This window comes from Sus scrofa, chromosome Y, assembly GCF_054392235.1.
Source record: "Sus scrofa isolate SSC_HxYL_T2T_F1_AM1 chromosome Y, Sscrofa_HxYL_maternal_Yorkshire_Landrace_v2.0, whole genome shotgun sequence".
Lineage (NCBI taxonomy): Eukaryota > Metazoa > Chordata > Mammalia > Artiodactyla > Suidae > Sus > Sus scrofa.
Genome location: NC_139402.1, coordinates 4103619 through 4130378, shown reverse-complemented (window position 1 = coordinate 4130378; position 26760 = coordinate 4103619). Strand labels below are relative to the sequence as shown.

At 51.9% G+C, this 26760-nt stretch overlaps 1 protein-coding gene across 4 annotated transcripts in view; it reads left to right on the top strand.

Annotated features, from left to right (window-relative positions):
- Nucleotides 1–19561, top strand: part of LOC146394334 (matrix-remodeling-associated protein 5-like) — a 33234-nt gene extending 13673 nt beyond the window's left edge. For all 4 annotated transcript variants that reach the window (XM_085009074.1, XM_085009072.1, XM_085009073.1 and 1 more), the window contains 3 exons: nucleotides 3456–8429; nucleotides 11577–12477; nucleotides 16473–19561. In XM_085009074.1, coding sequence (XP_084865200.1) covers nucleotides 3456–8429; nucleotides 11577–12477; nucleotides 16473–18381 — 7784 coding nt within the window. In that variant the 3' untranslated portion in view covers nucleotides 18382–19561. The remainder of the gene's footprint in view (nucleotides 1–3455; nucleotides 8430–11576; nucleotides 12478–16472) is intronic.
- The last annotated feature ends 7199 nt before the right edge of the window (nucleotides 19562–26760 follow it).

Here is a 26760-nt window from a genome sequence, read left to right as displayed (position 1 = left end):
TCTGCCCACCCTCCTCCCACAGGCTGGTCCCGCTGTGCCCAGTATTCACCCCATTCCAGCCACACTGCTCTGCTTTCTGTCTTGAACCATCTGAACCTATTTCCAACTTAATATCACTGGACCTGCTCTACATCGGCCAAGAAAACCCTTCTGAGAGTCAACCTGTGTGCAACCTCATTGGACTTGCTATCATCCTCTAAGAAAACACTTCTTCTTCTAGTCACCGTCTGTGAGTCAACCTGTGTGCAACCTCATTGGACTTGCTATGATCCTCCAAGAAAACCCTCCTGCAAATCAACCTGTTTCAACATCACTGGACCTGCAACATCTGCCAAGAAAACCCTTCTGCTACTGAACCTATTGCCAGCATCCTTGGACTTGGTCATCACCCTCCAAGAAAACACTTCTTCTAGTCACCTTCTGCTAGTTAACCTATTTCCAGCATCAATGGGCCTGGTTGTGATCTGCCAAGAAAATCCTTCTGCTAATCAACCTGTTTCAACATCAATGGACCTGCTCAACATCTGCCAAGAAAACTCTTCTGCTGATCAACCTATTGCCAACATCATTGGACTTGCTGTCATCCTCCAAGAATACCCTTCTGCTAATCAACCTGTTTCAACATCATTGGACCTGGTTATGATCTACCAAGAATACCCTTCTGCTAGTCAACCTGGTTGCAACATCACTGGACCTGCTCAACATCTGCCAAGAAAACTCTTCTGCTGATCAACCTATTGCCAACACCATTGGACTTGCTATCATCCTCCAAGAAAATCCTTCTGCTAATCAACCTGTTTCAACATCATTGGACCTGCTCAACATCTGCCAAGAAAACTCTTCTGCTGATCAACCTATTGCCAACATCATTGGACTTGCTGTCATCCTCCAAGAATACCCTTCTGCTAGTCAACCTGGTTGCAACATCATTGGACCTGCTCATCATCTGCCAAGAAAACTCTTCTGCTAGATGTTGAAGGATCTGGCTTCTCTTCAGCGTTCAGATCTTTGCTAAGAGATCTCCTCCTATGATAGGTCTTGCTCTCCTCAATTTCAGCTTCACAGCCTGCGCCCATCTAGAAATGTCCAACTCACCCACCTGATGTCACTATTTAATGAGGGCACTGACAGTGAGTGACCAGGTCCCTCTCCTCCATGGATTAATGAAGAGGTCCCAGTGCTGTTCTCTGTGGCTCCACTTTACATTTGACATTGAATCTGATTTAATCAGGCATGGGGAGGGCGAAAGACAGGTACACCCTCATCTTAATTATCTGAACCAAAAAAGACATGTCACCTCCGTTCATAGTTCAGTGCCCACACGCCACTGGGTCCAGCAGAAGCTGAAAACCCATGTGAAGGGGGCATTTCTCAGCAGAAGTGCGACAGTAGGGAGTCACGAAGCCATCTCAGCCATTCTGGAGATTCGTGTGTGTGCCTTTGTGTGTGCGTATGCACGCATGTATGTGTGGGTGGGGTCCATCCGTACGTGTCTCTGTGCACCTGTATGGCATGTGTTATATTTCTGCGTTGGAGCTGTGTGAAACCATCCTGTTTGCATCCTGAGGTTATGACTTTGAGAGTCGTGTAGAAAGCCGCGTTCCGAGAGGCAAAAGTCAACACAGGGACACTAATTAGGAGCTTTATCGTGTTCCAAGTCATCAATAATGGACATTTGGATGGTTTGTTCCTGGTGGGGGGGGGGAATGGAAAGACATGGAGACCACCAAGGAGATGGTAAAAAAAATCCTAATTTTCTTATGGGAAAGATGATGGAGCTAGGAGACCTGCAAGAGGTCGAGCGGAGAGAAAACATAATTTGTTCTCTCGCTGTCTGTAGAAGAAGCTTTTGTGTCCTTTAATAGACACGTCCAGTAGCACTTGGGTGTGGGGTGTGTAAGGCTGTGTCTGGGCTCCAGAAACACTCACGGAAGTCATTGCTGCTGGCGGGTGGTCACTGAGCCCCACGTATGTGGGCGAGGCCATCCGTGACGGGGCAGCGCCAGAGGGGAACGGGGACTAGCCCAAGTCAGGGAACATGTCCCCCTAATGCCTTGGGCAGAGGAGGAGGACACGGTGAAAGGGTCTGTGTTGGCCAGAGCAGGAGAAAATGCGGGGGCAGATCCAATGTCCGGGGAAGCAGGCGTGGTGTGTGAATCCAGAGAGTCAGCACTGCCTGAAGTGAAAGAGTCTAGCGGAGAAAAGAACAACCATCCAAGCCAGACGGGACAGGACTTCATGCCAGCAGAGCCTCCTGTCACGTGGAACTGGGCTTGGGGATGGAAATGAATTATGTAGATGCGCCTGAACCTTCACAAAAGGTCAGTGGTGTCGAGTGTGTGAGTAGGGATTCTTTTTCAATGTAACAACACCTAATTTCTTTTGTTATTTTTATTTTATTATTTATTTACTCATTCTTTTATTTCACTTGTTAGGGCCACACCCATGGCATATAGAGGTCCCCAGGCTACGGTTCAAATCGGAGCGACAGCCGCTGGCCTGCACCACAGCCACAGCCACGCCAGATCCGAGCCCCGTCTGCGACCTACACCACAGCTCATGGCCACGCCGGATCCTTCACCCATTGAACAAGGCCAGGGATCGAACCCACAACCTCATGGTTCCTAGTGGGATTCATTTCCACGGCACCACAATGGGAATGCCTATTTTATTTTTCGTTGTTATTATTATTATTATTTGGTGGGTTTTTTTTTTTTTTTTGTCTTTTTTGCTATTTCTTGGGCTGCTCCCGTGGCATATGGAGGTTCTCAGACTAGGGGTCAAATCGGAGCTGTAGCCACCGGCCTACACCAGAGCCACAGCAACGCGGGATCTGAGCCGTGTCTGCAACCTACACCACAGCTCACGGCAACGCCGGATCGTTAACCCACTGAGCAAGGGCAGGGACCGAACCCACAACCTCATGGTTCCTAGTTGGATTTGTTAACCACTGCACCACGACAGGAACTCCTATTATTTGTTTTTTTAGGGCCACACCCACAGCCTATGGATGTTCCCAGGCTTGGGGGCAAATTGGAGCTACAGATGCTGGCCTACACCACAGCCACAGCAATGCCAGATCCAGGCAGCTCCTGTGACCTACACCACAGCTCACAGCAACACTGGATCCTTAACCCAGTGAGCAAGGGCAGGGATCGAACCTGCGTCCTCATGGATACAAGTCAGATTCATTTCCGCTGAGCCACGATGGGAACTCCAATGTTATCTCATTTTTAAAACAGAGTACTTATTACTCATTGTCAGGAAGTTATAAAATGCTGTGCTCATTGGATTTAAAGTCCGGGGTGATGGCATCCCAGAGGCAGGGAGGTCGAGGGGGTATTCGATAAGGTTGGAAGGGCACCCAGATAACAAAGACGCCAGCCACGGCTTCAGCCTCCAGCCATTCTTGGTCTCATAAACTCAGAGCCTCTTTGTCTGATCCTGTGTTTCAGGGATTCTGAAGTGTAAGAAGGACAAAGCCTACGAAGGCGGTCAGCTCTGCGCCACCTGCACCAGCCCCAAGAAGCTGCACAGACAGGAGATTCAGAAGCTGAAGGAAGTCACCTGTCAGAAGCCGCTCATAGCGTCCCCTCTGAGGCAGAACAGGAGCCGAGGCAGCGAGGAGGAGCCAGAGCAGGAGGAAGACGGTGACGACCACGTGTCCCTGGAGTCGCTCCAGGTCCCCCGCTGGAACGTCTCCCTCAACATGAGCGACGAGCACGGGAACACGGCCCACTTGGTCTGTGCCATCAAGAAGCCCACGGACCTGCAGCAGCTCCATCTGAACCAAACAGACCCGCAGGAGATAGAGCTCAACGCCACTCTCGCCCTGGACTTTGAGTGTCCCATGACGCGAGAAAACTATGAGAAACTGTGGAAGCTGATCGCCTATTACAGCGAGGTCCCCGTGAAGCTGCACCGCGACCCCGCGCCCGACCGAGACCCCAGCCTCGGCTCCCAGTACAGGCAAGATGCTGATGACGACACCCTGTATTACACGGGCGTCCGAGCCCACATCCTTGCCGAACCGGAGTGGGTCCTGCAGCCGTCCGTGGACCTCCAGCTCAACCGGCGACAGAGTACGGCCAAGACGGTAGTGCTCTCCTATGCGTCCCGGTATTCTCTCACCATGCCCGCCAAGGACGCAAGGCCGTCTCGGAGCCGGAGCTGGGTCATGATCGAGCCTAGCACGGCCGTGCAGAGAGCCCAGACGGTCTTGGAAGGGAGCCCGTGCCAGCTGAGCTGCAACGTCAAGGCTTCCGAGAGGCCGTCCATCTGGTGGGTGCTGCCGGATGGCTCCGTCCTGAAGGCGCCCTTGGAGGACCCGGACGGCAGGGTCTCCGTCCTCACTAGCGGCTGGCTGAAGATCAAGTCCACGGAGCCGTCAGACGCTGGTCTGTACCAGTGCATCGCGCGGGTGAGGGACGAAGTGGATCGAATGGTGTACAGGGTTCTTGTGCAGCCTCCCGCCCCTCAAGCCCCCGATGGGCACACAGTGACCATTCAGAAGAACCCAGGCGAGCCAGTGACACTGCCTTGCCACGCACTGGCCGTACCCGAAGCCCAGATCAGCTGGATCCTGCCCAACAAAAGGATCCTAAATGACATGGCTAACACGTCCCACGCATACCTGCTGGCTGACGGGACCCTTTCCATCCCCCGGGTCCAAGGCAGCGACAGCGGTTACTACAGATGCGTGGCTGTCAACCAGCATGGAGCCGATCATTTCACCGTGGGGGTCGCGGTGCATAAGAAGGACTCCGGCAGGGCGTCGAAAAGGGGCCGGCGCCCAGGGGGGAAGACGCTGGCCAGAGGAAGGGGGGACGTGGCGGAAGACGAAGGCGGATCTGGCGTCGGAGAGGAAGATCACGCGCCGAGGAGAGGTCTCCACCCAAAGGACCAAGAGATGTACATCCAGTCCAAGGACGACACGGTCCCCGGAGGTACGAAACCCAAGAAGGGGAGGAGGAAACTGAAGCCCTGGAAGATTTCCGAGAAAGAGCCCGAGACAAATGTCGCAGAAGGTCGCAGAGTCTTTGAGTCCAGGCGAAGGGTCCACATGGCAAACAAACAGATTAATCCGCAACACTGGGCAGACATTTTAGCCAGAGTACGTGGGAGAAACCCACCGAAGGGAACAGAGGTTCCCCAGGTCCTTAAAGTCACCCCTCTGCCCTCAGGGAGCCCAGAAGTGACATCCATCTGGCCGGCTGCCCCTCCCCCCTCAGGAGCACCCCTGTGGACCACAACCAGTGCCGAAGAGTCCTCGGGAGACCTGTCCCTCTTCGGGGAGGAAGAGCAGGTTGCTGGCACTGTTTTCTCACCTGGGATGGTTCTTCTGGAACCCGGCCCCCAGGGAGTAACTGTGGCCGCACCCCAAGTGACAAGCATCCACCCGGAAGAACTGATTGATGAGGACTTTACAGAGAAGGGCAAGGACGCCCCTGCCACCGAAGTGGACTTGGGGTGGGCTCCCGCCACCACATCCCTATCGGTGCCTCATGAATCCTCTCCGACCGTGCAGACCCTGGCCGCGGTCGGCGAAGAGCCCACCCACGGAAGCCTAGGCACCGAGGGCAGGTCGACACCGGATGCCGGGTCTGTGCCAGAGCCCACATCAAATGCGTCTGAGCCTCCCTCCGGCGCCATCCCCCACGCTGCGTCCAAGAACGTGCCCTACGCTCCCTCAGAGCCCGAGACCCAGTCGCCACAGGATGAAAATGAAATGAACGATCTGACCTCCTCAGGTTTTACTGCAGCCCCGACCTTGGGGGTTGCTGACTCCAGGACCTTTGAGCCATTTGAAGACCACAGTGTCAGAGAAACCCTTGTGCCAGCCCAAACGTTTCTGCAAGGACACAGTGACACCCGGCAGCTAGTGAGCAATTTAAGCACACAAGCCCACCCGCGGGTGAGACAGGGTTCACAGGAGGATGCTCAGACGGTGCGGAAAGAAGGGGTGCTAGACAGAGACCCTGCAAACTTCGGAAATCCTGAGAATCGCAGGCAGGGCCAGGTATCTTCCACCCTCCTAGACGCTGCCCTGGAGGTGATGAGCAATGTCACCTCCTGGAAGCATCCCAAGGAAACCACGCGATTGGACGAGGCTGCCACCACGGTCGCCATGCTGGCACCCACCCAGAGAAGCCCTGCTCCATCAGCGCCGACCACTCACCCTTCTCGAAGGAGACCCCAGGGCAAGAAGCGGGTGCGCACGCACCGATTACGACAGCGGCAGAAACAACCCCCGCCCACGACGTTGGCCCCAGTGGAGACTTTTTCTACTCCACCCACTCGAGTACCAGAAGGGGCGGTTCCAAAGCAGGGGGACAGCTTGCCGGTCCCCACGCCTTGGCTGGAGAGCACTGTCCATACCCCTCCGCAGCTGGACGCGCAGAGGCCCTCGGAGCCCGTACCCAAGGAGCCCCCGCGCAAGAAGCACGGGAAGCGGCCGAACAAACATCGCTATGTGACAGCGACTGCGAGCCCCACGGCGTCTGTGTCCCCAACCAGCCCTTTCCCAGAAAATAAAGGCGTTCCTACCCCCACTTCACAAGCTGTGCTTCCAGCGACAACCGTTTCTCTCCCAACTGTAGACCTGCCTAGAGGATCGAGAGTGGAAGGTGACAGTACAACCCGCGTAGAAATCCGCTTCACCCCAGATCAGCTGCAGGAGGCAAGTCCACTCACCCACGAGCCTGTACCCCCTGGAAAAGAAGTGGAGAATCTTGGTGTCGCCAACATCGATGACTATAAAACGGGCAGTCCGCTCCCTGGCGAGTCAGTGGGTCACACGGTGTCACCGTTGGGGGCCACAGTCTCCAGCGGGGGCGAATTTAAAGAAGCATCTAAACCTTCTGGCTTCCCAGGAACCCCAGGCTGGAACCCCCCAGGGGCAGCCCAGCCTGAAGAGCTCCTGACCGACCGACCTGCTCCAGGATCTTCGGAAGCTGTTACGGACTCACCCTTCTTCCAAGAGGGGGAGGGCCCAGGGTTTCCTTCAGAGTTTGCACCTTCGGTTGCCGTGTCTACAATGTTGCAGCCGGAAGAATGGGTTCCTTCGCCGACGCTCCCGGGCCTCAAAGTCGAAGCGTCTTCAAGTCCAGCGGATACCAGCATCAGTGATCAGAGCGATCACGCAGCCCGTCCAGCTACCCTCCGTCCTGAAGGTGGACCTCAGCCTCGGGTCTCTCCACCTGTCCCCGTGCGGGAGCCCGCCTCCCCCCTCCCGCCCACCACCACTCTCGCGTCCCTGGCACACACCACGGCACAGCCCGCGCCTCTTACATCTAAAACATCGCCAGCATCAAGCACGTCCAAAGAAAACCTTCTCTCCAGCGATGGGAGGACCCCAGAGACCACAACGCCGTCGGTGAAGAAGCAGGGGACGCAGCCTACGGGGAAACCAGATCGGGTATCCACGCCCTCTCCCGTCCTGGACAAATGGAATGTCACCCCTAAGCCAGTGTCCGGAAAGGAAGCCCCGGATGGCAGAACCGAAAGCCTTCTTCCCCGGCTCCCGGAGAGCCGCCAGGAGGCTGGCAGAGCCCAGGTTTTCCAGCCACGCCCCCGAGTCCCCACCAAACCGATCCCATCAAGAGAGACGGTGAGGCCACCGCGGACCACACAAAGCTCCCTGAGATACTTTGTAACTTTCCAGCCCCCTCGTCACACGACCAACAGACCGGAAACGACGGCGCATCCGTCCAGGGTTCCGCTGACGAATGAACGCTTCACAACGCCCACGTTACCAGGTCCGACCTCTCCTGTGGTTCCGCTGCACGGGTCCAAACCCAGCGCTCCCGGTACCACCACCCGAGGCCCGCACCGAGCCCACGGCAGCTCCACATCGCTAGGCGATAACCACCTCCCGGACCTAAGAGCCCCCGCTGGCAAGCTGCCCCATCCCAGAGCCCCTCCTGCCAGTGGGAGGCTCCCTTTCTTCCTCAACAGAACCCTCTCTTTCCCACCGTTGGGAGCTACCCCCAAGCCCCCGACACCCGCCTCGCCTGCACTGGTGACGAGAGACCAAAACGTCAACCCAGGTCCCTCCCATAGGATTCATTCTCAGAGCATCGCTCAGGTGGACCTCGGTCCTCCGGCGCCTCCGCTGTTGCCCGCTCCCCGGACCACAGCCCCCCCGTCCACGAACGTCCGGAACCTTCCTGCGGCCTTCTCCACCCGGAGCTCCGTCCCTTCCCTGACGCCTTCCGCCCAGCCCTCCAGAAGCGTCCATCACAGCAGCCTCAAGCTCTTCTCTGCTGCAGGACCACCCGCATCCAAATTCTGGACCCTGGGGGAGAAGCCCCACATCGTCACCAAGTCTCCTCCCTCTGTGACTGTCACCGCGGAGACAGACGTTGTGTTCCCTTGTGAGGCAACAGGCCAACCCCAGCCTTTTGTGACCTGGACAAAGGTGTCCACAGGTAGGGCATTTACCCAGCTACCTTTTTTTTTTTTTTTAAGGTGGCACCTGTGGCACATGGACGTTCTCGGGCAAGGGGGTGAATAGGAGCTGCACCTGCAGGTGTATGCCACAGCCACAGCAACGCCAGATCCGAGCTGCATGTGTGACCTGTGCCACAGCTCACGGCAACGTCGGATTCTTAACCCACTGAGCGAGGCCAGGGATTGAACCTGAGTCCTCATGGGTGCTAGTTGGGTCCTTAACCCACTGAGCCACAACGGGAACTCCCCATCTGCTTTTTCACCAGCACTTCTGTAGGGAGGGGTTGCTTGAGTCTATGACCTTGCGTAGAACCAGAGCGTCTGGGAAAAGAACAGATAAAGAGGAGGGGAGGGGACATTTGAGACTCAGTTAACAGGTGTATTCTCTTTACAGGGACAGGAATTAAGGAACTACAATGGGTGTGACTTTTTTTTTTTTTTTAACTTTTTAGGGCCGCACCTGCAGCATATGGACCTTCCCGGGCTAGGAGTCAAGTCAGAGCTGCAGCTGCAGGTCTATACCACAGCCACGGCAATACCATGGAGATAGCAGCTTCTCAGCTTTTACTGTCGTCCGTCACCTGGAAGCCATTTCACCATAAGGGGCGTTCTCGTTGTGGCAGCAGGTTAAGAACCCGACATAGTGTCTGCGAGGTTGTGGGTTCAATCCCTGGCCTCTCTCAGTGGGTTAAGAATCCGATGTTGCCACGAGCTGAGGCACAGGTCACAGACATAACTCAGATCCCGTGTTGCCGTGGCTGCAGCATAAGCCTCAGCTGCAGCTCCAATTTGACCCCTAACCTGGGAACTTCCATATGGTGCAGGTGTGACTGTAAAAAGAAAAAAACAAACAAACAAAAAAGCCCATGATGGATGCAAGGACCCAGGAACCCAGCAGTGTGGGAGAGGAAAAAAAGAATGAAACTCTGGGTTTTCTTGGGCTTTCCAGGTTTTTAACTATAGGATTTGCTATTTATTATTCAGGTGTGGGTGAGACCAATAGATTAGGAAATGACTGTATTGATGACAGTTGGTCACTCCCTGTCCCCAAGAGGGGGACACACCATGCCAGGCAGGGTTATACAGGGCAGCTCCAGGCTGGGTCAGGAGGCAAAGGGAGGAGGAGGGAACAGGTGAGGCAGGGGAGCAGGCTTTCGGGGGACTGGTGTGACATATTCCAGCCGGTCCTGGGGTGCAGGGCTGTCCTTGTTGCTGGCACCTGGCCCTGGGGTGGGGGGACGAGGGCAGGTGCATGGTGGCCCAGAGTAGGGGAGCCCCACTGAGGAGGTGAGGGGCTCTGCCTGGGTCAGTTGGCATTTGAAGGGCGAGTCCTTAGCCCTCTCTAGGAACTGGCCACCCCTAGGAGGTCAGCAAGACCCCAAGAGGACGAAGCATTGGAAACCCTTGATTTATACAGACCCTGCCTGGGGCAGAGCCCAGAAAGGGTGGGCTTTGACACATGGGGCATGTAGCGAGGGGGGAGGAAAAGGGGCACCTGCCCCTGACTGTGGTAGTGGGGTGAAGGCCCCCCGGCAGAGAATGGCCGGCTCCATCTAGCCACCAGGAGCCTGGCTGGGCACAGAGGGAGGTGACTGCAAGCCTGGGATGTTCCTGTAGTCAAGCTGGGGACCTCAGCAGCACAGCCCCCATGCAGTGAGGCGAGCGCTGAGCAAAGGCAGACTGCCTCTTTAGGAACCCAACCACGAGGCCACCTGGGGGGGGAGGCTTGGGGCTCAGGATGGCTTCCAGAATCTTCCACGAAGCCTGCCCATAGCTTGAAGATGGCATCTGCCTTGATTTGGGGATCAGTGTAGGAGTTAAGTACGATATTGGAGGAATTTTAAAATAATAGTAATAATAAATTTAAAAAAATGTATTGGAGGGATTGAGGTGGGGCCTTTGCCATCACTGTTTGGACCTAAAGAGAATTTGAGGAGCTCCCTGGTGGCTCAGCAGGTTACAGAGCCAGTGTGATCACTGCTGTGGCTCAGGTCACTGCTGTGGTGTGAGTTCGAGCCCTAGCTCTGGGGCTTCTGCATGCTGCAGGTGCAGCCAGGAAAAAAAAAAAAAAAGAGGGGAATTAAATTAATTAACTAATAATCCTCATTGGGCCCTTTTGAAGTGGTATTTTTATGTTGAACTCGATGGACTTTATTTTATTCTATTGTTATTAGAATATAGTTGATTTACAGCGTTGTGTCAATTTTCACGGTACAGCAAAGTGACCCAGTCAAACACACACACACACACGTATTTATGCACATTCTTTTTCTCATACTATCTTCCATCATGTTCTATCCCAAGATATTTATCCTTTTTTCTTTTTTTTGTCTTTTTAGGGCCACACACGTGGCATCTGGAGGTTCCCAGGCCAGGGGTCTAATCAGAGCTGTAGCTGCCAGCCTACACCACAGCTACAGCAATGCCAGATCTGAGCCACGTCTGTGACCTACACCACAACTCACGGCAATGCTGGATCCTTAACCCACTGAGCCTGGCCAGGGATGGAACCTGCAACCTCATGGTTCCTAGTCCGATTCGTTTCTGCTGCGCTACGAGGGGAACTCCCTTCATCTTTTTTTCTTTTTTTGTCTTTGATATTTATATGTATAAATGAACTATACTGGAATATATATATATATGCATTCTTCTCATTCATGTATGTAAATCAAGTATACTCTAATAAATACACACACACACATTTTTTTCTCATAGTATTTTCCATCATGTTCTATCCCAAGAGATTGGATATACTTCCCTGTGCAGTGCATATACACAGTGGAATATTACTCAGCCATAAAAAAGAACAAAATATGCCATTTGCAGCTACATGGATGCAGCTAGACGTTCTCATACTAAGGGAAGTCCGTCAGAAAGAGAAAGACAAATACCATATGAGGTCACTTCTGTGTGGCATCTACAATAGGACACTTGGGAGTTCCCGCTGCCATGAGCTGTGGTGTAGGTCACAGAGCTCGGATCTGGTGTGGCTGTGGCGTAGGCATAGGTGGGCAGCTACAGCTCCATTTCCACCCCTAGCCTGGGAACTTCCATGTGCCCCGGGTGCAGCCCTAAAAAGCAAAATAAGTAAATAAAACAGGACGCTTGTTTTTCTTTATTTCCAGGCGCTCTCATGACCCCAAACACCAGAGTGCAGCGGTTTGAAGTCCTGAAGAATGGCACTTTCGTCATCCGAAACGTGCAGGTGCAGGACGGGGGCCAGTACATGTGCACCGCCAAAAACCTGCACGGAGCCGACAGGATGGTGGTCCTGCTGACCGTGGCCGTGCAGCAGCCCCAGATCCTGGCGTCGCACTACAAGGATGTCACCGTCTACCTGGGGGATACCATTGCCATGGAGTGCCTGGCCAAGGGGACCCCCGCTCCCCAGATCTCCTGGATTTTCCCCGACAGGAGGGTGTGGCAGACCGTGTCCCCCGTGGAAGGCAGGATCACGCTGCACGAAAACCGGACCCTGTCCATCAAAGAGGCGTCCTTCTCGGACAGAGGCGTGTACAAGTGCGTGGCCAGCAACGCAGCGGGCGCGGACAGCCTGGCCATCCGCCTGCACGTGGCGGCCCTGCCCCCGGTCATCCAGCAGGAGAAGCTGGAGAACATCTCGGTGCCGCCGGGGCTCAGCATCCACATCCACTGCACCGCCAAGGCGGCGCCGCTGCCCAGCGTGCGCTGGGTGCTGTGGGACGGGACGCAGATCCGCCCCTCCCAGTTCCTCCACGGCAACCTCTTCGTCTTCCCCAACGGCACCCTCTACATCCGCAACCTGGCGCCCAAGGACAGCGGGCGCTACGAGTGCGTGGCCGCCAACCTGGTGGGCTCGGCGCGGAGGGCGGTGCAGCTCTCGGTGATGCGCGCGGCCGCCAACGCGCGCATCACTGGCACGTCGCCGCAGAGAACCGACGTCCGCTACGGGGGGACCCTCCGGCTGGACTGCAGCGCCTCGGGGGACCCCTGGCCGCGCATCCTCTGGAGACTCCCTTCCAAGAGGATGATCGACACGCTTTTCAGGTACGTGGCGCTCCGGCCTCGCCATAGGTCTGGGCTCCTGGGCCCGCTTCCCCTCTGGGCGCTGGGCGACAGTCTGCACGATCCTCGGGCAGGAAAGGGAATGACTCTGTTGCTGCCTGTAGGTGCTGGAGGTGGGGACACGAGCATGTCTCTTTTCTTTCCTTCCTCCCTCCCTCTCTCCCCTCCTTCCTCTTTTTAGGGTCATACCTGTGGCATATGGAGGTTCCCAGGCGAGGGGTCATGAATCCGACCTGCAGCTACAGGGCTATGCCACAGGCACAGCGACACCAGATCTGAGCCACATCTGTGACCTACCCCCTAAAGAAAGCTAAACCAATAGCTTTTTTTTTTTTTTGCAGTTTTTTGTTTGTTTTGTTTTGTTTTTGTTTTTGTTTTGTCTTTTTGCCATTTGTTGGGCCGCTCCCGCAGCATATGGAGGTTCCCAGGCTAGGGGTCTAATCGGAGCTGTAGCTGCCAGCCTATGCCAGAGCCACAGCAACGCAGGATCCCAGCCGCGTCTGCGACCTACACCACAGCTCATGGCAACGCCGGATCGTTAACCCACTGAGCAAGGGCAGGGATCGAACCCGAAACCTCTTGGTTCCTAGTCGGATTCGTTAACCACTGCGCCACGACGGGAACTCCAATAGCTTTTTTTTTAGTGATCATATTTTTAACTGTACTTGGGGGGTGGGTGCTGTGCCCTGACAGGCAGAAATTCCTAGGCCAGGGATCCCGCCTGTGCCACAGTAGCAACTCAAGCCACAGCAGTGACGACACCGGATCCTTAACTCGCTGAGCCACCAGGGAACTCCTTTTAACTGTATTTTAAATAATTAGATAAAACAATTTAATTTGCCTTCTCTTTCTGTTCAGTCTCCACAAAACACCTAGACGCCTCAGGTCTTATATGGAAACAGTATTCGCAATAGATGGAACATAGGTAAAACAGAAAATTTAGGAGTTCCCATTGTGGCTCAGTGGTAAGGAACCTGACTAATATCCATGAGGTTGCAGGTTTGATCCCTGGCCTCGCTCATCAGGTTAAGGATCTGGCGTTGTCATGAGCCGTGGTGTAGATCACAGATAAAGCTCAGATCTGGCATTGCTGTGGCTGTGGTGTAGACTGGCAGCTGTAGCTCCAATTGGATCCCTAGCGTGGGAACCTCCATATGCTGTGGGTGTAGCCCTAAAAAGAAAAGAAAAAAAAAAAAGCAAAATAAATAAATGAACACATAATGGCATCAGGAAGGTAGAATATTTGGAATTCTAAAAGTTCATTTTGGCTATGATAAAAGTGCCTCTGCTCCCCTGCCTTCTGTTCCCAGAGGTATGAATCTCCAGCTCTCGGTCTCAACCAAGGGCAATTTTGTCCTCAGGGGACATTTAGCAGTTTTCGGAGACAGTTTTGGTTGCTGTGACTTAGGGAGTGGGGAGGGGGCGCTCCTGCCCTGTTGTGGACGGAGACCTGGGATGCTGCTCAACCCCCCACAGTGCACAAGAGCCCCCCGTCAGAGCCCTCCAGCCGCAGTGGCAGTAGCATGATGCTGAGAAACGCCATCTTAGCATGGAGACTTTCTGCCAGTTATCCATCTACATCATCTGTCATCTATTTTTATCTATCGTCGCCTATGTGATATCTATCATTTATCTATGTAGTATTTTCCATCTATCTGTTACCTATTCTGCGTATCTAGTTCTGCTTTTTTTTTTTTTTTTTTTTTTTTGACTTTTCAAGGCCACACTCACGGCATATGGAGGCTCCCAGGCTAGGGGTCCAATCACAGCTGTAGCTGCCAGCCTACGCCACAGCCACAGCAATGCCAGATCTGAGCCGCATCTGTGACCTACACCACAGCTCACGGCAGTGCCAGATCTTTAACACACTGAGCAAAGCCAGGGATCGAACCTGCATCTTCTTGGATGCTCGTCAGATTGGTTTCCCCTGAGCCACGACAGGAACTCCCATTCTATGTACCTCTATATCATCTATCATTTGTCCTTCTATCATTTATCTATCATCTCTTCTATGTAGCGATATATCATCTATCTGTCTATCCGTCATCATCTGTCTATCTGTCGGTCTATCTATCTATCTATGGAAGCGGTTCTCAGCCAGACAGTCCGCTTCTGCAGGAAGCGCTCCTCAGTGTCTGCAGATATTTTCAGTTGTCATAACTAGTGAGGAAAGGGCGCTACTGACTCTGTGGCTGAGAGCAGTGATGCTACTCCGACCCACTGTGCACAGGACGGCCAACGACAGAGCCATCCACCCCTCAGAGCAGTAACCAAAACCCCCGGGGCTAAAGCCAGTGTCACCTGTTCGTGTTTCGAGATGCAGAGGAGGGGGGCAATGACTGGAACGCCCCTGGCCCCTGGTGCATCTTCAGCCTCCAGCCCCAGGAGCTCAGGCAGGAATGCACCTCAGTGTGTGTTTCAACCCCAGAGAGCCTCCAAATGACTGCCCCGGGTTCCGCCCGGTGGCGGCTCGTCTGCTCCGGCCCTTCCCAAGGCAGGAACAGGGCGAAGGCGCTTTCTCCCAGCCTGTGCTTTAGACGGCCGGGCTGTGCCTCAATCTGGCACAATCCATCCAGAATACCACGTACCCAGTTTTTCCCCCGGAACGTCTTCCAGCTGAGCAGATTCCTGCTGTGGAGAGAAGGGTTTTCCGTTGACATTGGCAGGGCTGAGCCTGTGCTGAATGAACCCTGAAGTCAAAGAATGCAGTTCCAGTAGGAATGGGGGCCGTGCTAGGAGCATGTCGCTATAAATCAACCAGCACGGTCGCCCAGCCTGCACGGTTCCTAGATTCTGACTAATTGCATTCTTCATAAAGTGTAATTAAACCAGCCATGTGAGTTTAATAAAAGAGCAGGCTCTCTGCCCTGCCTGCATATTGGGACAGTTGAAAATCAGAGTTACTGGACTTCCACATCTATCTATGTGTGGATGTGTAGGCTCGGGTTTTTTTTCGGAGTTGCAAAATGTTTGCAGGCACCTGCTGCTGTACCCATTTCTGGATTCGGACTCCAAGTCTGATTCAGATATCTTTGTCTGCTCCACTCCCATCCAGTGACCCCCTAACTCATCTTGACTCTCTGGGTGACACCACCATTTCAAAGGGTCCTTGTTACTCGCTGTTCTGGTGAAGAGCAAGCAGGTCATCAGGTTGAATGCCATCATAGGCAGACACTTTTGTGACTTTGTTTAATCGATAACACAGTTCCAACAGGCTACTAGAATGTCACAGTGGGAGGGAAATATTTGTGGGTCAGATCCAAGTGCCCCTTGCAGCTGCCAATATTACAAGTTATAGGTAAGGAGTTCCTGTCGTGGCGTAGTGGAAATGAATCTGACTAGGAACCATGAGGTTCCAGGTTCAATCCCACTCACTCACTGGCTTACAGATCCCGTGTGGTGTAGGTCACAGCTGTGGCTCAGATCCTGCATTGCTGTAGCTGTGGTATAGGCTGCAGCTGCAGCTATGATTAGATCCCTCACCTGGGAACCTCCATATGCCACAGGTGCGGCCCTAAAAAAACAAAAGACAAAAAAAAAAAAAAGTTACAGGTAACTGAGGTTTTCCTTCTGCATCCTTCTTTTCCTTTTTATTTATTTATGTATTTATTTTGGTCTTTTTTTAGGGCTGCATCCAAGGCATATGGAGCTTCCCAGGCAAGGGGATGAATCGGAGCTGTAGCCACCAGCCTACACCACAGCCATAGCAGCACAGGATCCCAGCTACTTCCGGGACCTACAGCACAGCTCATGGCAATGCCGGCTCCTTAACACACACAGCGAGGCCAGGGATCGAACCCACATTCTCACAGACACGATGTTGGGTTCTTAACCTGTTGAGCCACAATGGGACCTCCAGCGTGTGACATTTTGAGTGGTGGCCCTGTGTGCTGATAGTTTTCAGAACCACCAGCAGTTTTCTTTTGGTGACCAGCAGGCTGACCTCTTGTTCCTTCTCTTCCCCCACATCCCATCAGCTTTGACACCAGGATGAAGGTCTTTGCCAATGGGACCCTGCTGGTGAAATCTGTCACCGACAAGGACGCAGGCGATTACCTGTGCGTCGCCCGGAATAAGGTAGGGGACGACTTCGTCATGCTGCAGGTCAACGTGGTCATGAGACCAGCCAAGATCGAGCACAAAGAGGAGAATGACCACAGGGTCTTCTACGGGGGCGACCTCAAGGTCGACTGCGTGGCCACCGGGCTTCCCAACCCCGAGATCTCCTGGAGCCTCCCCGACGGCAGCCTGGTCAACTCCTTCATGCAGTCTGATGATGGCGGCGGGCGCGCCAAGCGCTACGTGGTTTTCAACAATGGGACGCTCTACTTTAACGAGGTCGGAATGCGCGAGGAGGGGGACTACACCTGCGTGGCCGAAAACCAGGTTGGCAAGGATGAGATGACCGTGCACGTGAAGGTGGTGACCGAGCCCCCCGCCATCCGCAACAAGACGTACTCCGTGGTCCAGGTCCCCTACGGGGATGTGGTCACCGTGGCCTGTGAGGCCAAAGGGGAGCCCACACCCAGGGTGACGTGGCTCTCGCCCACCAACCGGCTGATCCCCGCCTCCTCGGAGAAGTACCAGATATATCCAGATGGCACGCTGCTGATCCAGAAAGCCCAGCGCTCGGACAGCGGCAACTACACCTGTGTGGTCAGGAACAGTGCGGGAGAGGACCGGAAGATGGTCTGGATCCTCGTCCACGTGCAGGCGCCCAGGATCAACGGGAACCCCGACGCCATCACCACGGTGCGGGAGATCGCCCCGGTAGGCAGTCGGAAACTCATTGACTGCCAAGCAGAAGGCACCCCCATGCCGAGGGTCTTGTGGGCTTTCCCTGAGGGTGTGGTCCTACCCGCCCCTTACCATGGCAACCGGATCACCATCCATGGCAACGGGACCCTGGACATCCGGCGTCTGCGGAAGAGTGATTCAGTCCAGCTGGTGTGTATCGGGCGCAATGAAGGTGGGGAGGCCAGGCTGATTGTCCAGCTTACTGTCCTGGAACCCGTGGAAAAGCCCATCTTCCACGACCCAGTCAGCGAGAAGATCACCGCCATGGCCGGACACACCATCAGTCTCAACTGCTCTGCAGCCGGGACCCCGACGCCCACCCTGCTCTGGGTCCTCCCCAACCGGACAGAGCTCCGGAGCGGCCAGCAGCTGCAGCGGTTCTACCACAAGGGCGACGGCAAGCTCCACATCAGTGACCTTTCATCCGTGGACGCGGGGGCTTACCGCTGCGTGGCCAGGAACTCGGCGGGCTACACAGAGAGGCTGGTCTCCCTGAAGGTGGGGCTGAAGCCTGAGACCAGCAACCGGTACCACAACCTCATCAGCATCATCAACGGAGAGACCCTGCACCTGCCCTGCGCACCCCCGGGGGGCCGGCAGGTGCGGTCCTCTTGGACGCTGCCCAATGGCCTGGTTTTGGAGGGCCCCCAGGCCCGGGGACGCTTCACCCTGTGGGAGAACGGCACCCTCACCGTGCGGGACGCCTCGGTGTTTGACAGGGGGACCTACGTGTGCAAGGCAGACACGGAGTATGGCCCCTCGGTCGCGAATGTTCCAGTGATTGTGATCGCCTACCCTCCCCGCATCACCAGCGAGCCCACGCCCGTCATCTACACTCGGCCTGGGAACATGGTGAAGCTTAACTGTATGGTCATGGCCATTCCCAAAGCCGAGATAACATGGGAGCTGCCGGATAAGTCCCTTCTGATGGCAGGAACCCAGCCCCGTCTCTACGGGCACAGGTTCCTCCACCCACAGGGATCGTTAACCATCCAGCAGGCCACCCAGAGGGATGCCGGCTTCTACAAGTGCTCTGCGAAAAACATCCTGGGCAGTGACTCCAAAACAACGTACATCCACGTCTACTGAGACGCCAGGCGGAGAACACAGACTCTGTGGTGCTTGCTTAGGGAGTTGGAACCAAGCCTCCTTTGGAAGGAAAGCTGGGGCTGGAGAGTTGGAGCTTTACAAGGATTCGTCCTAAGAGGTGGTGGCTCTTCTTCTTGGCTTTCAGGCTTGCCTTGACCTTGACCTAAGCTTGTTGAGGAAAGGAAGCAAGACAGACACTGGAGGGAGGGGTCAGCCTCTCTGGTGTGTGTGTGTGTGTGTATGTGGTGGAGGGGTGTTGGGGGGAGACTTTTTTTCATGTTTACAAAACACCATATGCTCTTGCCTTGTCTTTCACCAGACTTGAGCACAAACCAAAATTTCTGGGTTGGCCTCAACCACCCTGACACCTGAAGGAGTATCTGGATGGTGTCCAAGGCATATTTGCCAAAAATAAGCTGTACACATGCACAGTGCCTTCCTGCCACACCCCCCGACACACACACACACTGGTTAACCTGTCACAGTTTTCACATGATAGAATGTTCTAGAATGAGTCCCCATCTTTCCGTTATTCCCTCCGTCACTTCACCACGCCAGCTTGCCACCTTCCCCCCACCCCCAACCAAGGGCTGAGAACCAAAGTGATTGATTTTATTTTATTTTGTTCACATCCAAGTTTGATACAGCACAGCTCCCATTTTATAGGGAAGATTACGTTCTCCCTGGAATTCACTTTTTTATATAATGTTTTATTATATATATATTTTTTCTTTCTAGTCAGACAGTGAGAGTAGAAAGAGAAAGACATCCTTTCTGTCTCTTTTAAAAGAATAAATTATTGGTCTTTGCAAGACTTGGATACATTAGGGCAGGCGTGGAAATGTAATTAAAAAAATACTTTCTTCCCCAACTTCCTTCCAATCCATTAAGCACTATTATATTACCTTTCCCAGGAACCCACCAGTGGGGGAGGCTTAGATATTGGATTTCTTTGTCTTATCCCATGGGAGCTGTGGTGGGGGAGATGACAGGAAAGGAAGAAGAGAGCTAAGTCGTGACCCCACAGAATAAATCCGTAATCTTCCTGAGAAACCCAGAAATATCTCCCTTCCTGTCACACTGTGTCCATAGAAAGATCTGTTATTTCCATGACTGCTTTACTGTATTTTTAAGGTCAACACAATGTACATTTGATAATAAAATAATATTTTCCAAAGAACTAGGCAGTGCTGACAGTGATATGTTTAACGGCAGAAGTGCTTCCAGTGAATTTGGGTTATCAGATTGGTTGTGGGAGTTCCCACTGTGGCTCAGTGGTAATGAACCTGGCTCATGTCCATGAGGATGTGGGTTCAATCCCTGGCCTCACTCAGTTGGTTAAGGATACAGCATTGCTGTGAGCTGTGGTGTAGTCACAGACATGGCTTGGATCCCATGTTGCTATGGCTGTGGTGTAGGCTGGAGGCTACAGCTCTGATTCAACTCCTAGCCTGGGAACTTCCATATGCTGCAGGTATGCCCCTAAAAAGCTTAAAAAAAAAAAGAATAAGAGGAAGGAAAATCATGCTTTTTGTGTTACCTCTCTGCAAAGCTGAAGTTTCTCTAACTCAGACTATGATCCCCCACAAAACATGAAGCCGTCTCTGTTACCCACAGCATCTTCTCATGTGACACATGAAGCCATAAAAATGTTGTGAGGTTTAAATCAGATAAGACTTCTCTGTAAATCAACTACACTTATTTTTTTAATTAAAAAAATTTAAAAAATTAAAAGCTCAAGGGATATGAAGGCAGATGTTTGGAAGTAGAGGAAAGATTAAAACGACTCATTGTTCACATAGACATGATCCCAGCCAACACATGTAATCATTATCCATTGGTTTCAGGCCAGGAAGTAGGTCAGAGAGGTTAATAACTTGCCTAAGGTCACCCAGCTTCAAGGGACAAAGCAGAGATTTGAACTAGGAATCTTCAAAAAGGAGAAGAAGAAGAGTTAGAAGGAGGAGGAGAAGGAGAAGAAGAAGAGTTAGAAGGAGGAGGAGAAGGAGAAGAAGAAGAGTTAGAAGGAGGAGGAGAAGGAGAAGAAGAAAAAATTTCTCAAGGGCTTTCCATGGAAATGTAAACAAAAGTTATTATTTGTTTCGGTCGTCCTGATGGGTTGATAGGGTATCTCACATTTGTACACGAATTGTCTTTGAAACACCTTGCATACACACAGCAATTTAATAGATGACCAGGGAGCAAGGCGTTCCCGTTGTGGCTCAGCAATAAAAAACCCGACTCATATCCATAAGGACCCGGATTTGATCCCTGGCCTCACTCAATGGGTTAAAGGATCCGGCATTGCCATGAGCTATGTCATAGGTGGCAGATGCAGCTCTGATTGGCCCCCTAGCCTGGGAACTTCCATATGCCATGGGTGCATCCCTAAAAAGAAAAAAAGAAAAAAAAGAAAAGAAAAAAAATTATTTTAAATATGGACATGCTGCTTTGGGAAGAAAAAAACAAGGTTATTTTCCATTCATGTCTGGTCACGTGAATTTTAAAGCAAAGATCACAAAAACAAGCAAATCTGAGCGGCTTCATCTCTAAGAAACCATAAGGTTTCATATAGTCTCTTTTTAATATTTTGTGTTGTATGAGCTTCTGTGAAATATGTCAGAATCATTCACGGATACATTTTTGGGGTCTGGTAGAAGCGTTGCAGTGTATGGACTTGCTCAGCGTCTGGCTCTGGAGGATTATAAAAATAGATCTCTGTAAAAGCTTTTTTTTTTTTTCTTTTTTTTTTTTTTCTGGAGGAGGACAGGAGCTGGAGGTCTGTATTCAATAAATAGTTAAGGAAGAGATTAAAAAACACAAATTTCAGAGGATTGGATTAGTCCCCACTGCAGTTTTATTTTATTGTTGATTCTGGAAAATGAGACTTCTGGTCAAAGCTGGGATTTAAAAGAATCGTTAAAAAAAAAAAAAAAAACCACTGAGATTTTTTCCTACAGAAAATATGGCCTTGAGTGGGTTTCAAAATGGGGGAAATAATCTTTCTTGACATCCTTCCAGGAGAAAGCAGAAGAGTGCACAGAAGGGCCACCCACCGGGAGACCGGTTTGGGAGGGACTGATGGGACTGGCCAGAAAGAAGGCAGATTTGTTTGGGGGTGAGGAGAGCTTTGGGGGAAAAAAGACCAGGTTTCTCATGTTTTCACGAAGCCAGCTTGTACGACACTCAGTTTTTTGGAAAGCCTTATTTTGTAGTATACTTTTTTTTTTTTTTTTTTTTTTTTTGGTCTTGGTAGCATAGGGAGTATGCCTTTGATAAAGTAACAAGATACAGACATATGGGGGGGAAATGGACATTCTTGGGGAAAATGTCACCATCGCATTAACCAAGGAGAAACATTCTGAAGGTGCTCCAGTGTTGGTGAGTGTGGGTGCAAAATACAGATGTCGGTTCTGCTTGTGAGCCAAACCGTGTGGCTTTCGGCCCCTTTATTTGCCACAGAACAGTGTATGCTTTGTGTGTCCCCATGTCCTTCGTCCCCTGGATGCCCCCACGTAGTGGATGCGCCGTGAACATCCCGTCCTGGTGGACGGGCCACATGTTGCAGGGTTTGGTGCCGCCTCTGCAAAGACGCCCTCCTAAATCCCCCAACATTCCGAGAAGTATTATTGCTGCAGGGAAGGGTGTGAACATTTTGGAACTCCTCTCCCAAACCCTAAAAGACTTTCCAGTTCCTATAACCACCCTCCTGGCCCATGAGGATCCAATTCCCCACCCTTTTGGCTCAAGAACTGCCTTTAGTGGAACAACCCCTAAGTTCATACTCAAAGATAGCTGTGCGCTTTCTGTCTTTCGTGCTTTTGAAGGAACCGTCAAAATACAGAACCTGGCCGTGTCTGCAAGGAATTCTTTATTAGCTTTGGGGCTGTTTGCTCTTAGCTTTTTGAGGAATGAGACTGATTTCCATCACAAGGCATTAACATCCTAAACACAACAAATGCACAACAAGCCATTCAGACGTGTTCTGAATAGAGGAAATATTCTGCTTTTAGTCATTTTTTTTTTTCAATTTTGTTTATAGAACTTCAATCTTTGGAAGTAGTCATTTTGAAATTCTTGTAGCTGTCTTTCGTACTTTTTTCTTTTTGAAAACCCTTTTGCTGTGTTTGTAAAGTCCCTCTTTGTCAGGGCATGTCCCCTGCAATGCCATTCTTCACATCCTGCGTGGAGCTGGTGGCGGCTTAGAGGAGATTTGGATCCCTGGCAAGAAGCCCAAGAGCCCAAGCTTTAGGCTGTCTTTTTATTGACCAAGAAACACGTGCCCATGAACCTGTTCCCAATTAAAAGTTAAACACATACACTCAAGCAGGAATAGATACAGGTTAAAGAGATTAAACAGATACAATCAAGCAGGTCATAAGCCACATTGCCTGAGACAGACAGAGACACGGGAGAGAAGCAGGGAGATATCTGTATCAGGCAGAGCATTCTCTGCAAGAGGCTTGATAGCAGTCCATCAAGCTTTATTCTATTGGAAACTATAGGTGGCATTCCAGCAAGGCATACCGAAATTTTAGGGAGAGCTATGCTTAAGCTGTTTTCTTCTGTCTTTCCCCATACCGCTTCCTTCTAAGACTGGATATTCCTCTACCTGTGTTCTTATGATATTTTTCATTTTTAAATATCAAAACTCAAAACATGTGTAAGACACTTGGCTCTATGGTATGAGATGAAAGTCTGATTTGCTTTGGCCTGAAAATTTAAATCCTTTTTTTCTAATACCAGGTATTGATTTGTTAGTTTCCCAGGGGTCTGCGTTTTCCCTCCCACTGAATATCCCTGTGGGTTTCTGGCGCTGGCTTATTATAGGGTGTTTGGGAGCATATTTTAATAGGACAGTGCAAGTTTCTTCATATTTTCCATTTTGCCTTCTGCGGTGCTTGCCCAGTTTTGCCTTGATTTACTGAGATTTCATAACAAAAAGCCATCGAGATGTCCACTGGCATTTTTTAGAATGATGATTTCGTTTTGCAATGTTTATCGTTTATGAGATTGAGCTTTCCTGCTCAGGGACACGGGGTGTGCCTCCGTCTTTATAAGCAAGTTTTCTTTTTATCTCTGTCAGAAACACTCTGATCTTTTCTTCATGGAAGTCTTGAACATCTTGGCTAAATCTTTTCAGGAAGGTCTTTTTTACATTCATCGTTTTCAGCTGAGCCATTTAATGGGTCCTATCATTTATAAAAACAAGTAGGAGGCGGAGCAAGATGGCAGAGGAGTAAGAGGTCACGCTCGCCTTCTCCCACAAACACATCCAAAAAAACACGTCTACCTGTAAAACAACTCGCACAGAATGTCAACTGAACGCTGGCAGAAAAACTTAAACCTCCAAAAAGGGCAAGAAACTCTTGACATACTGGGTAGAACAAAGGAAAAAAAGAGAAAAGGACTCAGGACGGGGACTAGCATCTCTGAGAAGAAGCTGTGAAGGAGAAAAGGAACCCACACCCTGGGAAGCCACCTGACCCACCGGGAGGGAGATCGGCTGAGATGGAGGGACCTCAAGGAGGCTGAGAAGCGTGCAACAGCTGGACTGAGGACCGCAAAGCAGCGTGAGAGCCGCGCCTATCATCTGAACCACCGCCCAGGACCCCACAGCCTGAGATGCTCAGCTGGGGGTCGAGCACGGGGATGCAGGCTCCGGAGGTCAGTTCCGGGGAGGGGACTGGGCTTGGCGGTGTGCGGACAGCCTGAGGAGCTGGGGAGCAGTGCGCTTCTGGCAGAGGGATGTTGTGCTACCGGCTGGGGAGTGGGACGCGATGGCAGAGGGAACTGGAGAGGCGGTCTGGGCCTGCAGGTGAAGCAGGGCGCCCTTGCTGGGGAGGGGAGAGGAGGAGGGCACCTCCCCTGCGCATGCGCGCCAGGTGCGGGCTCGCAGAGGGCCGGGTGGCCCTGGAGTCGGGGTACTTCTTGTGCCGGCTGCGGGTGGCCTGACCTCTCTTGTGTGGCGAAGAACAGCTAGGGGCTAAGTGCGATGTGGTGCCTCTTGTGTGATCTACAGGCGGCCGGGACAGACCGGGGCGGGGGTCTTGCCACCACTGGGGGCCTGTGAGTGGGTTCTGCCTGTGGACCCGCTCACCTCAGGGGTTGTGGGGGAGGTGAGGGGCAGTGCAACCAAGCACTACACCTTGCTCTTACGCCCCGGGGAACACACCCGCCCTGCAGCTGCCACTGCCAAACGCTCTGGGTGGCGCCCAGAAGCTCAATCACTGGCCCTTCCCAAGACCCTATAACTAGGAGTAACTGGTGCAGCACCTCCTTCATGGGCTAAGTGGGACTTCTTGCGTGGTCTGCAGGTGGCAGGGGCAAACCACTGCAGTTATCCCCAACCACCTCAGAGGGCACCACAGAGAAGGACATTGCGATGCAACACCACCTGTTGTTGCTCTCGCTCCCCTGGGAGCTCACCTGCCCTGATGAGACACTGCCAAACACTCTGGGCAGTGCCCAGACGCTTGATCACTGTCCCTTCCCAGGAACCTGCAGCTAGGAGCAGCTTGTGCAGCAACCTCCTGGGGGGGCTAAGCATGACAGAGGTGCTTCTTGCATGGTCTGCAGGTGTGGGGGTGGGGATGATCACAGTTATCACTGACTCCAGAGGTAGGCATGGCCCGCCACCACGAGGGGTCTGTGAATAGGCACCACCTGTGGCCACCGTTACCTCAAGGGCACCACAGAAGAGGGCACTGTAACCAAACACCACCTGTGGGTGCTCTCGAACCCCTGGGAGCACACCAGCCCTGTTGGTACCACTGCCGAACGCTCTGGGCAGTTCACACACGCTTGAGCTCTGTCACGTCCCAAGATCCTGCAACTAGGAGCAGCCTATGTAGCCCCTCTTGTGTGAGCTAAGGGGGACTGGGTGCTTCACTGACTCCAGAGGTGGGCATGGCTCACTACCACTAGGCGTCCCTGAACAGGCACCACTTGGGGCTCCAATCACCTCAGAGGGCACCACAGAGGTGGGCATTGCCATCGAACATGACTTGTTCCTCTTACTGCCCTGGGAATGCACATACCCTGCTGCGGCCACAGCCAAATGCTCTGGGCACCTTGTCAATGTGCCTAAGACTCATTACCACTTCCCAGGGCCCTGCAACTAGGAGTAGCCTGTGCCACCTTCCTGCAGGTCCTTGCTGCTGTTAAGAGCCCAGCAACCAGGCACTGACAACTAGCCCTACCCACTGCCTCCTTCTCCCTGGAAACACACTCAGCACCCTGGGGATAACAGCCTGCTCACACCAAAGAAAGAGACAGCAAATATTCAAACTCCCACACCAAAAACAAAGAGTAACCCCCCACAAAATACAAAGGGGTGCTCCTGCATAGAAGGAGCCCCCCAGGACTACAGGGTGGCTTCCCTAAACTCACAGAAAAAGAAAAACATAAGCAAGATGAAGAAGCTTAGAAACTATTCCCAGTTAAAGCAACGGGAGAATTGTCCTAAAGAAACAGACCTCTGCAGTCTGATAGACATTGAGTTCAAAGGGAGACAGTGAAAATACTGAAGGAATTAAGGCTGACCATCAAGGAATTAAGAGCGGAGATAAAAAGTAATGCACATTCCCTTAGAAAGGAACTAGAAAATATAAAGAGGAATATAGAAAAATTAGAAAATTCATTTCCAGAAATGCAGACTGAGCTAAAGTCACTAAAGATCAGAATGGATAATGCAGAGGAATGAATTAGTGACTTGGAAGTTAGAATAATGAAAATCACCCAAACAGTACAGCAGACAGAAAAACAAATGAAAAAACATGAAAGCAATATAAGAGACACATGGGATAATATAAAGTGGGCAAAGCTACACATAAGAAGAATTGCAGAGGAGAAGAAAAAGAAGAGGTGATTGAAAATATATTTGAAGAAATTATCTCTGAAAACTTTCCAAATCTAAAGGAAATTGATATCAAGATGCAGGAAGCACAGAGGGCCCCAAACAAGTTGAACCCAAACTGGTCCACACTCAGACATATTATAATAAAAACGGCAAAATTTAAACACAAAGAGAGGATTCTACAGGCAGCAAGAGAAAAATTAAGAGTTAAATATAAGGGAACCCCCATAAGACTATCAGCAGATTTCTCTACAGAAACACTACAGGACAGGAGGGAGTGGCAAGATGTATTTAAAGTGCTGAAAGGAAAAAACTGCAACCTAGAACACTCTATCCTGCAAGAATATCATTTAAAATAGAAGGAGAAATAAAGAATTTCCCCAACACACAAAAGGTAAAAGGGTACAGCAATACGAAACCCATTCTAAAAGATATACTGAAAGGGCTTCTCTAAACAAAAAAGAAGTAAGAAGACATGGGATGGAGGAAACCACAATTGGAAAGCAATCATTTAAATAAGC